The following is a 12,322-nucleotide window of genomic DNA, read 5'->3' on the forward strand; positions in this document are numbered from 1 at the left end:
CAGCACAAAACGGTTCAACATTTCTGCCATTTCCTTATTTCCCAAACTCTCTAGAGGACCAACACACACTTTAATTACACTTTTCCTTTTTAAACACTTGTCGACACTCTTACTATCCATTTTTATATTTCTAGCTACCTTTTTCTCATACTCTAATTTCTCCCTCATTACTTTTTTGTCATTCTTTGTTGGTTTTTAAATTCTGTCCACAGGTCTCCGCAGAATTGTACATATTTTCTTTCAATTTGATATCATGCTAAACTTCTTTAGTCAACCACGAATGATGCATCCTTCTCATAGTCTTTCTTTCTCATTGGAATGCATCTTTATTTATTTAGAGATACAGCACTGAAACAGGCCCTTCAGCCCACCAACAATCACCCATTTATACTAATCCTACATTAATCCCATATTCCCTACCACATCCCCACCATTCTCCTACCACCTACCTACACTAGGGGCAATTTACAATGGCCAATTTACTTGTCAACCTGCAAGTCTTTGGCTGTGGGAGGAAACCGGAGCACCCAGTGGATACCCACACAGTCACAGGGAGAACTTGCAAACTTCACACAGGCAGTACCCAGAACTGAATCCAGGTCGCTGGAGCTGTGAGGCTGCTGTGCTAACCACTGCACCACTGTGCCCCCACTTTGCTGAGTGTTGTGAAATATCTCCTTAAATGTCTGCCACTGCATCTCTACTGCCCTACCCTTTAACCTAATTTCCCAGTTCACTTTGGCCAGCTGTGCCTTCATACCCTTGTAATTGCCTTTATTTAAGTTTAAAACATTAGTTTTAGACCCACAGTTCTCACCCTCAAACTGAATACGAAATTCAATCATGTTATGATCACTGCTACCGAGAGACTCTTTTACTCCGAGGTCATTAATTAATCATGTCCCATTGCACATTTCCAGGTCTAGAATAGCTCTCTGGTTGGCTCTAGAATGTGCTGCTCAAAGACAAAGTCCTGAATACATTCTACAAGCTCATCTTCCAGGCTACCTTTAACAATATGATTCACCCAATCTATATGTAGATCAAAATCACCGATGATTATTGCTGTAGCTTTCTTATAAGCCTGCTTTATTTCTTCCTGTATATGCTGTCCTAAAGTGTAGCTACTGTTAGGGAACCTATATACTACTCCCACAAGCGACTTCTTACCTTTGCTATTTCTTATTTCTACCCAAACTGACTCTACATCTTGATCTTTAGAACTAAGGTCATCTCTCACTATCGTACTAATGTCTTCTTTAATTAACAGAGCTACCTAACTTCCTGTCCTTCCCAAGATGTCAAGTACTATTGAATATTCAGGTCCCAACCTTGGTCACCTTGTTGACAATTTATCTATCCAATTTGTTATGAATGCTGCACGCATTTAGATATAGAGCCTTTAAATCTGTCTTTTTACTATTTTTGCAAACTCTGGCCTTATCTGCTGGTGCACTCTTAAGTTTATATGTTCTGTCCCTTCCTGCCATGCCCGGATTATCATTACCCTTATTGCCAGCTTGCTCTATTGCCTTGTCCTTTGCCTTTAGTTTGCTACATCTTTTCTCAAGTAATCCCTCCCCCCTCTTTAGTTTAAAGCCCTCTCTACTGCCCTAGTTCTACGACTCACTAGAACACAGCCGGTTCAGATGAAGACAGTCCCAACTGTACAGCTCCACTTTCCCCTGTGCCTCATGAATCAAAACCCATTCTGCCCATACCGATCTTTGAACAATGCATTCAACTTCCTAATTTTATTTGGCCTATGCCAATTTGCTCGTGCCGCATGTAATAATAAAGATTATTACCATTGTGGTTCTGCTTTTTAATTTAGCCCCTACCTGCTCATACTCCCTTAGCAGAGCCTCTTTCCTAATCTTATCTATTTCATTGGTAGCTACGTGGACCACAACAACTGGATCTTACCCCTCTCACTGCAAGTTCCTCTCCAGTCCTGAGCAAATGTCCTGAACTGTGGCACCGGGCAGGCAACACAGCCTTCTGGACTCTTGCTCTCGACTACAGAGAACAGTGTCTATCCCCGTGACTATACTGTCTCCCATTACCACTACATTCATACTTACTCCCCTCGCTTGAACGGCTTCCTGTATTACAATGCCATGGTCAGTTTGCTCATCCACCCTGCAGCCCCCACTCTCATCCAAACAAGCTGAAAGAAGCTCAAACCTGTGGGGCAATTGCAAGGGCTGAGGCTCCTCCACTTTTGCCTTCTCGATCCCCATATCTTGCTCACTTGCAGTCACGTCCCCCTGTCCCTGACCACTGAGCAAATCAGAAGACCCTAATCTAAGGAATGTGACTGCCTTCTGAAACCAAGTGTTCAGGTAGCTCTCCCCTTCGCTGAAACATCACAGTGTCTGTAGCTCAGGCTCCAGCTCATTGACTCTGAGCCGACGTTCCTCAAGCCGTATATACTTATTGCAGATGTGGTTGCCGTGGATTACATTGGTGTTCACAAGCTCCCACATACTGCAGCTGCAACACATCACCTGCCCAGCCATCCTTATTGTGTTTTAATTAGCGAATTAATTAAATATTTTCTTAAATAATTTTTTTAAGTAATTCCTCTCCTTACCACCACTTACTGTACTAATTTAAGCCTTAATAATACAATAACCTTACCACTTAAAAATAAAACAGTAGACTCACCAGCTTCTTACTTCCTTTCTGCTTGTCTCTCTTAATTAATTATAAGGTAGGAACTTAATTTTTTTTTACGTTTTTCTAATTTCCAGCCATTAACACATGCATCCTAACAGCAGTGTACTAACCTAGCTATTTACAGACACTTCTTAACAGCCCTTACTCATCAAACCAATCACCTCATGGCTTTCCTGTGATGTCACTGTTTTATTTTTCAAACTCATTCAGCAGTTCGACTCCTGAAAGCTCCTCTCCTGATTCTAGGTGCTCCCTCGCAGGTCCGATACGTCTCCTCTCCCTGAAGGTAAGTGAAGTAAAAGCCTCAAGCCTTGTTCTCTATTTATCCTCTCCCAATTCTAGGTGCTCCATCACAGGTCTGATTCCTCTCCTCTCCTTGCAAGATAATCTGACATGGATGTCCATATTGCGGTGTAAGAAGTGGAGCGATCAGAGAAGGAGCAGGCACATTTGCCAGATGAGAGACCACAGGGTCAGGATTCCATTGGTCAAAGTACTTGGATACGTCTCATCCTGGAAACAGTCACTTAAACACATAATTCTATATTGCATCAAGATTCTATCACTTGACCTGCTGTAACAATAGAATCATCCCTGAAAAACGTACACAAAATCTGACCATAGGTTCGGTCATTAGAATTCCTCCAATGACATACTGTTCAATTCCCATGAACATCATATAGGATGTTGCACATAGCTCAACCTGTAGCCAACACATTTATTGCTGATATTCAAATTGTTATTTTTAGCCGAATTTTTTTCCACCATGATGCTTCCCCTTTCTAACAATAGAAACATAGAAAATAGGAGCAGGCGTAGGCCATTCGGCCCTTCGAGCCTGCTCAGCCTTTCATTATGATCATGGCTGATCATCCAACTCAGTAACCTGTTCCCACTTTTGCCCCATATCCTTTGATCCCTTTAAACCCAAGAGCTATATATAACTCCTTCTTGAAAACATACAATGTTTTGGCCTCAACTGCTTTTGGTAGCGAATTCCACAGGTTCACCACTCTCTGGGTGAAGAAATTTCTCCTCATCTCAGTCCTGAATGGTTTACGCCATATCCTTAGACTATGACCCCTGGTTCTGGACTCCCACACCATTGGGAACATCCTTCCTACATCTACCCTGTCAAGTCATAGAGAGATACAGCACCGAAACAGGCCCTTCGGCCCAACATGTCCGCACCGACCATCAACCACCCATTTATACTAATCCTACATTAATCCCATTTTCCCTCTCAGATCCCCATCTTCCCTCAATTCTCCTACCACCTACCTACACTAGGGGCAATTTTTACAATGGCCAATTTACCTATCAACCCATAAGTCTTTGGCATATGGAAGGAAACTGGAGCACCCGAGGGAAACCCACGCGGTCACAGGGAGAACTTGCAAACTCTGCACAGGCAGTACCCAGAACCAAACCCAGGTCCCTGGAGTTGTGACACTGTGGTGTTAGCCATTGCACCACTGTGCCACCCGAGTCCTGTTACAATTTTATAGGTTTCTGTGAGATCCCCCCTCACTCTTCTGAACTCCAGCGAATATAATCCTAACTGACTCAATCTCTCCTCATACGTCAATCCCGCCATTCCAGGAATCAGTCTGGTAAACCTTCACTGCACTCCCTCTACAGCAAGAATATTCTTCCTCAGATAAGGAGACCAAAACTGCACACAATATCACCAAGGCCCTGGATAATTGCAGCAAGACATCCTTGCTCCTGTACTCGAATCCTCTCGCTATGAAGGCCAACACACCATTTGCCTTTTTTACCACCCGTTGGACCTGCATGCTTACCTTCAGTGACTGGTGTATGAGAACACCCAGGTCTCATTGCATATTCCCCTCTCTCAGTTTATGGCCGTTCAGATAATAATCTCCCTTCCTGTTTTTGCTACCAAAGTGGATAACCTCACATTTATCCACATTATACTGCATCTGCCATGCATTTGCGCACTCACTCGACTTGTCCAAATCACCCTGAAGCCTCTCTGCATCCTCCTCACAACGCACCCTCCCACCCAGTTTTGTGTCATCTGCAAATCTGGAGATATTACATTTAGTTCCCTCATCTAAATCATTAATATATATTGTGAATAGCTGGGGTCCTAGCACTGATCCCTGCGGTACCCCACTAGTCACTGCCTGCCATTCGGAAAAAGACCCATTTATCCCTCTCTTTCTGTCTGCCAACCAATTTTCTATCCATTGCAATACAATACTCCCAATCCCATGCACTTTAATTTTACATGCTAACCTCTTATGTGGGACTTTGTCGAAAGCCTTCTGAAAGTCCAAATAAATCACAGCTACTGGCTGCCTCTTATCAACTCTACTAGTTGCATCCTCGAAGCATACGAGTAGATTTGTCAAGTATGATTTCCCTTTTGTAAATCCATCCTGATTCTGTCCGATTCTACCACTGTTCTCCAAGTGCTCTGCTATAAAATCTTTGATAATGGACTCTAGAATTTTCCCCACTACCAACGTCAGGCTGACTGGTCTATAATTCCCTGCTTTCTCTCCACCTCCCTTTTTAAATAGTGGGGTTGCATTAGCTGCACTCCAATCTGTAGGAACTGTCCCAGAGTCTATAGAATCTTGAAAGATGACCACCAATGCATCCACTATTTCTAGGGCCACTTCCTTTATTACTCTGGGATGCAGACCATCAGGCCATGGGGAATTATCAGCCTTCAATCCCATCAATTTCCCCAACACCATTTCTCTACTAATACTGATTTCCTTCAGTTCTTCTCTCTCACTAAACCCTGTGTTGCTCAACATTTCTGGTGTGATATTTGTGTCCTCCTTTGTGAAGACAGAACCAAAGTATGTATTTAATTGGTCATCCATTTCTTTGTTCCCCATAATAAATTCCCTGTTTCTGACTGTAACGGACCTACATTTGTCTTCACTAACCTTTTTCTCTCCACATACCTATAGAAACTTTTACAGTCAGTTTTTAAGTTCCCCACAAGCTAGCTCTCGTACTCTATTTTCCCCTTCTTAATCCATCCCTTGGTCCTCCTTTGCTGAATGGGTGCCATTTGTGCTTGGCTAAATAGTCTGGTACCTCATCCAAATGCTTACTTTAAGGGAGGAACAGGACTAGAGGATTGCAGTGTGCCAGTGTCAGGTTTCGGGATCTGAAGTGCTTCTCAATCATTGTGAGCGCAAGGCTGCAACTCACCTGCTGCTATGGGACAGTTTGCCCCTACCTGAAAGAGGTGAGAAGAAAGGTATCAGTGGACAGGGAGCAATCTGGAAAGAAAGTATGAACATCAACTATCTGTTCCAAATTGCCCCTTCTTCCAACCCCTGTGATACTCTTCCCACTGATAAGACTCCCATGACAGAAATTGTATTGAGCAATGGAACCCCAATTTTCACCCTGGTTTGAACACCTCTTCTGTAAGCCTGTCCCTTAAGTAGGCCATTGTCCAGCCAAAGATTGTATTGCAGCAGTCTGAAGATTCTTGCTGAGTATGGTTTTGGAATTTCAGTATGCGATCTTCTGGTCTGCGTGATTTATTCCCTCAGGCTGTGCCTTTAGCCACTAGGACATTGTAAAGCTAACAATTCTTTTTAAGCTTTACCATTTAACATCTCAATGCTGCTTAAACTTTATACTGATAGGATGGTTAACTCTTTTCTAATTGGCTGCCTGAATATAGTTATGTTCGGGCGTTTAAAATAATCACCATATATGTTTTCAAGCAAAGAGCATAATGACATAACCTTTAATGGCTCAACCTTTGTAAAAGATTACAAAATGGCCTGGAGTTTGCCGGAGCGAGGCATCTCGCATTGTGCCCCATTAGTTAGACTTTTTCTCTCACCCTTACTCTCCAAAAATTTAGCACTGCAAGATGCTGGAAGTGTGAGTTAATAATAATACAATGAGGGAAACGGGGCATCTCGGACCTTGGTGAATGACGGGACCAACAGCCTATTTCATTAACCAATAAGATTGAAGGATTCAGAAAAAAAGAGGAACAATGGAGAAGGTATTAGGGTCAAATCAGGTTCAGAAGAAGAAATAACAATAAAAAGTTGTATTTATTAAACACCTTTAACGGAATTAAAAAATCCCAAAAACACTTAAATCGAGAAGGAAAGAAAGATTGGATTAATAGAGAAAACAGAAAGAAAGGAAAAGAAAGAAAAACAATTGAAAATGAAAAATACTGTAACAGTAATTTACGACCTATACAAATGAGACTCCACAGTTTTAATTGTTCCCTTTATAGCCCGAAGAGATTGGGTGCTATTGCAGGAACATAAATCTCCCAATTAGAAAGGTAGTTATGCTGTTGAGTTCAATTGTCAACTAATAATGCAAACGCAGCAATTTCCTGAAACTCAAAGGGACGCTGAGGGTTAGCTGTTTTGTTTTCGCGAGGCTAATGGTGGAGCAGCACAAATTATCCAGCAATGTATAATGATTCACAATTCACAGGGTATCTTTTCCTTGTCACAAATTGCTGGACGATTTACACACTGATCACGGTGTGCATCATATTTTGCCAGCAAATTCCGGCCCATTATGATAAAAAAAAGACACTTACTGATTCAGTTCCAGTCTATTTTAATACTTGTAAAAATGAATTTATATATGCCACTGTTTAGATGAGTACTCTTAAATATTTTTCAATAAAAAATACCTGATGTTTCTCATGGTCATGTCTTTCGAAAAGGCTGTTTATTTCTGAAGTCCACTTTTGTTCCTATAAATGAAAGCACAAATAAGTCATACTAAATTTCTGATATTTAAGTAGTATGGGTATGTACTGCCTGCTTTTTATCAGCAAGTGAACATTATCACTCAGTAAATATGCATAGCAATAGCTTGGCTCAGTTAGTAGTACTTACCCCTCTTGGTCAGAGTCCAAACTGGGAATCTAGAACTAGAGGGCATAGTTTCAGAATAAGGGGTCTCCTATTTAAAATGGAGATGAGGAAGAATTTCTTCTCTCAGAGGTCTGTTAATCCTTGGTATTCTGTACTCCAGAGAGCAGAGAAGGCTGGGTAATTGAATGTATTCAAGGCTGAGTTAGACAGATTTTTGATCTACAAGGGAGTCACAGGTTATGGGGAGCAGACAGGAAAGTGGAGTTGAGGCCACAATCAGATCAGCCAATATCTTATCGAATGGTGGGCCAGGCTTGCGGCGTTGAGCGGCCTACTCCTATTTCTTATGTTCTTATGTTCTGACATTCTTATGCGGTCATGGGGGGCACTCCATTATCAACTGAGATGTTAACCTTGTCGTATCCGCCTGTTTAAGTGGATATTAAAATTGAATTACACAATTCAAAATGTTGCAGGAAGTTCTCCCAATGCTCCATCCAACATTCCTCCCTCAATTAGTGTCATGAAAAAGGCAAATTGCTGCTTGCACAGCATTGTGAATGTCCTGTTACAACAGTTAGAAAGGGGTCGAGGGGTCCCTCTCAGCCTTCACCTGGTCTTACCGTAACAGGGTTTAATTTTAAACACACCATGTTTTTAGCTCCCCCTTGGTGAATCCTTGTTCACCGCTTTTCAATTATAGGGCAAAGAAACCAGCACAAACAGGTTTCTTAGGTTTAAAGAAGAAAAGTTGATGTGCCCACGCAGGAATGCATATGCGATACACACATGCAAATAGAGACAGAAAAGAGAAGAAAAATAAAGTGGAAATGTTTAAGGCAATATCTGAGGAGTTTTTGTTACGGTTCTTCGAGCTCACTGTAGAGTCCTTGATTGTAGGTAGATCTTACTTTTCGTTGGGGCCCAGTGTTCTTCTTAAACCTTGTTCGCTGTAGGAGACTTTTCTCTCTTGGGGGTTATGTGTCTTCAATGGATTCAGAGGCGTGTGAGAAAGAGATGGGAGTAGACAGGGGAGATCTTCTCAGTCCAGGAACAAACAGTCTTTCTGCATTCAGACTCTCTGTGGCAAGTTCAAAAGACCCCTGGAAGAGCCAGTTGGTCATGTGACCAGCTGGTCCAACCAGTCCAGGCCCCTGTGGATTGCATCACACCAGCAGACCCTGGAATGTGCTTCCCCACCCCCTCACTGTCCAGTGATCAACATCCCTTGTGGGTTGAATGTGTCAGGAAATGGTCTTTGTCTACACAAGCACCGTCTGTTAATATGCAAGGGTCTCTTCCAGCCAGGTTGATCTGTTTAACAAGTCATTTCCTCGCTCCAGTAACAGTTTAAAATCAATTTTCATGACAAAATTAATGTGCCTCATTCTTGGCAGGTGGGGGCCCAGCATGACACCTCCACACCCAGCGGAATGAAATGCAATTTTTAAAGAGAGCATTTCATTAAAAGGGTCGAGAGAGAAAATATAAGATACAGGGAAAAAACAGACATCTCTCTCTCTCTCTCTCTCATTCATTCACATTCAATCCCTATAGTCACCAGTCCCGAAACTAGGTCGCACTCCAGGTGCAACCAGTGTACAGGTACAGGCATACACTGCGCTCCAATACCATTCACCACCATTCTGGTGTTCACTGCACTCTCTGGGGGAAAGGTCAGGTCTTTTCCCAGTAAAAGGGATCTGGTGGCCCCTGTGCCCCTGAGAATTGCTATGGGCTTACTTGCCCCATGCGAGGGGTATGGGGTTTCCCTTCAGACACAAAATCTTGATATCCCTCAGGAATCCTATTAAATGTTCCTGCACTTGCAGCCATAAGCTTCCTGGGTCTCACCCTTACTGCAGTTAAAGCCACAATTTGTTCTGTTGTGCTTTCCATCATGTTCTCTTATTCACTGAGCAGGTGTGCCCTGATTAACCCTACAGGTTTTCCTTTTAGTTTCCAGCAGTTAGCTTTTAAATGCCCTGCTTTATTATAATGGAAGCACACAGGTCTCCAGATCTCACTCCTGCTCCTAGCACCTTCATTTTTGGCTAGAGGAGGACACCCTGTGTCTCCTGCTTTTCTTTCTCTCACAGGACTGCCTGGGCTCCTATCACCTTCCCACCCTTTGTCCTTTTCGGATTTGTGGGGGTGACTAGGAAAGGTTCTCTGCTGGGACACAGACTTATAAATTAAAGCAAACTCATTGGCCAGAATGGCCATTTGCTGGACTCTCTGGACCCGCTGCTCCTCTACATGGGTCTTTATGGAGAGTGTTTAAATTCCTCTAACAGAATTACTTCTCTGAGATTTTCATAGCTGAGCTGTACTTTAAGAGCCCTCAGCCACTGGTCAAAAGCCAGCTGCTTACTTCTTTCAAACTCCAGATAAGTTTGATTAACAGGCGATAGGCTTCAGGTACTAATTCACAATTTGATGAACTCTCATCTGGCAACAGGGAATAAGCTTCATGGGCTTTTCCAGTTAGCTTGCTTTGTAGTAAAGGAGGCCAGGTCTCAGCTGGCCATTTTAGCTGCCTTGCCAATTTCTCAAAGAACACAAAAATACTTCTACATCTTCCTCATTGAATTTTCGAATTAGTTGAGCTAGTTTTAACAATTCTATACCCAGACCTCAATTATGCTCCTCCATATTGGCCATGCTTTCACTAGGGCTCTCTGTCGCCCCCTAGTTAACTCAAGCCGCTTCAGCTCTTTCTCTTCACAATCCTTCCGGAATATTCTTTCTCTCTCCCTCTCCTGCCTTTTATTTGCTTCACGTTCCTTCTGGAAGGCTCTTTCTTTCTCCCTCTCCTGTGTCTCTCTTTCTTTCTCCTCTAATTCAAGTTTCCTCTGTTCCAATTGTAGCTTTGCTAGCAATACCCTGTCGGAGTCTGCTTCTAACCCTGTATGGGGCGAAAGCCGGAACAGACTACTGAGTTGGATGATCAGCTATGATCATAATGAATGGTGGAGCAGGCTCAAAGGGCCAAAATGGCCTACTCCTGCTCCTATTTTCTATGTTTCTATGTCTATGTTTCAGATTAAGGGAAAAATGGTTGGCCGCTAGCCTTAGGAGTTCAGACTTCCTAGCTTTGCCATGTTCAGTGATCCCATACTGCTCAGTCATTTTCCTCAACTCCTCCTGTTATGACCGACCGCTCCTGTCAAAGTCTCCAATCAAAAGATACGATTCTGATTGTGGTGGGAGAAATGCACTGTTAATTCAATCCCGTCACTCCACAGATCGCCTAACATATCATTTAAAACTTTCTAACTTTAAGAAAGACCCAGCCAAATTGTACCATCTAATAATCCCAGAATGAGGCTAACCAAACCAGGTGTCAACAAATTAACTCTTTAATTAGAAAAACTAAATTCTTAAACACTATGAAGATGTAAACAATGTTTAAAATAGAAAAAAAATTTGAGTCCTTGCAAATTTACAGTTCAATGTTGCTTGAAGTCCTCACAGAATGTTGATTTCCTTCTCCAGCATATTTCAACAATTAACGACTTGCAAACACTTTCAACAGAATCAATCTGACTTTAGAGTTTTTGAGGAATAAAAGATTGTCACAGTCTAACTTCCCTTTCTTCAATTTAAATTACCAGAGATCTCTGTTTTGGTTTGACTTTTTTAGAATTTTGAGAGATAATAAACAGACTAAAATTCATATTCCTTCAGTTTAAATGGCTGAGAGCTCTTTTTCCAGGTACTGACACCTAGAGTCATAGGTTCTTAAAGCAATACTGATCCTTGGCAAGCCTTAAAAGCAAACGGATATTCACTGAAAAAAACTACAGGGCCATGACACCTCCATAGACACTGCTTTTAACTTATCCCAAGTTACTTCACCCTGGCTTGGGGAGCTACTAGCTTCACTTGCAGACATGTTAGTATTCAAGCACACACAACCACAAGAAAACCTGTATTGAAATCTTGCTCTTTTTTGATTGGGAACAATTTGGCTTCCCACTTCCAATTTCCCTCATTTGTCTGTGGGTAAAATCCTGGATGGTAACCCCCAAATTTCTGTTATGACCCAGTGAGAAAGGGGTCTAGGGATCCTTCTCAGTCTTCATCTGGTCTTACCATAACAGGATTTAAGTTTAAACACACCGTGCTTTTAGGTCCCCCTTGGTGAATCCTTGTTCACCGCTTTTCAATTATAAGGCAAAGAAACCAGCACAAACAGGCTTTCTTAGGCTTAAAGAAGAAAAGTTGAAATTTATTAAACTTGAACTTAAACTCTATTCAGTTGGCGCCTACAGATACACACTAGCATGCACATGCGATACACACATGCAAATAGAGACAGAAAACAGCAGAAGAAAAATAAAGTGGAAAAGTTTAAGACAATATGTGAAGAGTTTTTGTTACTGTTCTTCGAGCTCACTGTAGAGTCCATGATTGTAGGTAGATCGTGCTTTTCGCTGGGGCCCAGTATTCTTCTTAAACCTTGTTCGCTGGAGGAGACTTTTCTCTCTTGGGGTTCATGTGTCTTCAGTGGATTCAGAGGCTTGTGAGAAAGAGATGGGAGCAGTCAGGAGAGATCATCTCAGTCCAGAGCAAACAGGCTTTCTGAGTTCAAACTCTCTGTGGCTAGTTCAAAAGACTCCAGGAACAACCAGGTAGTTAAGTGACCAGCTGGTCCGTGTGGATTGCATCACCCCAGAGGCCCTGGAATGTGCTTCCCCACCCCCTCACTGTCCAGTGATCAACATCCATTGTGGGTTGAATATGTCAGGCAATGGCTCCTTTGTCGACACAAG

The 12,322-nt window shown here is 42.4% G+C and overlaps 1 protein-coding gene across 1 annotated transcript in view; it reads right to left on the reverse strand.

Moving 5' to 3' along the window:
• The window catches only part of LOC137371609 (cilium assembly protein DZIP1-like), a 437,496-nt gene that overhangs the window by 187,336 nt on the left and 237,838 nt on the right, over window positions 1-12,322 (reverse strand). The window contains exon 8 of the mRNA XM_068034440.1: window positions 7,358-7,420. Within this exon, the coding sequence (XP_067890541.1) occupies window positions 7,358-7,420 (63 nt within the window). The remainder of the gene's footprint in view (window positions 1-7,357; window positions 7,421-12,322) is intronic.

The sequence above is a fragment of the Heterodontus francisci genome, chromosome 6 (assembly GCF_036365525.1).
Source record: "Heterodontus francisci isolate sHetFra1 chromosome 6, sHetFra1.hap1, whole genome shotgun sequence".
In the NCBI taxonomy this organism is placed as follows: Eukaryota; Metazoa; Chordata; class Chondrichthyes; order Heterodontiformes; family Heterodontidae; genus Heterodontus; species Heterodontus francisci.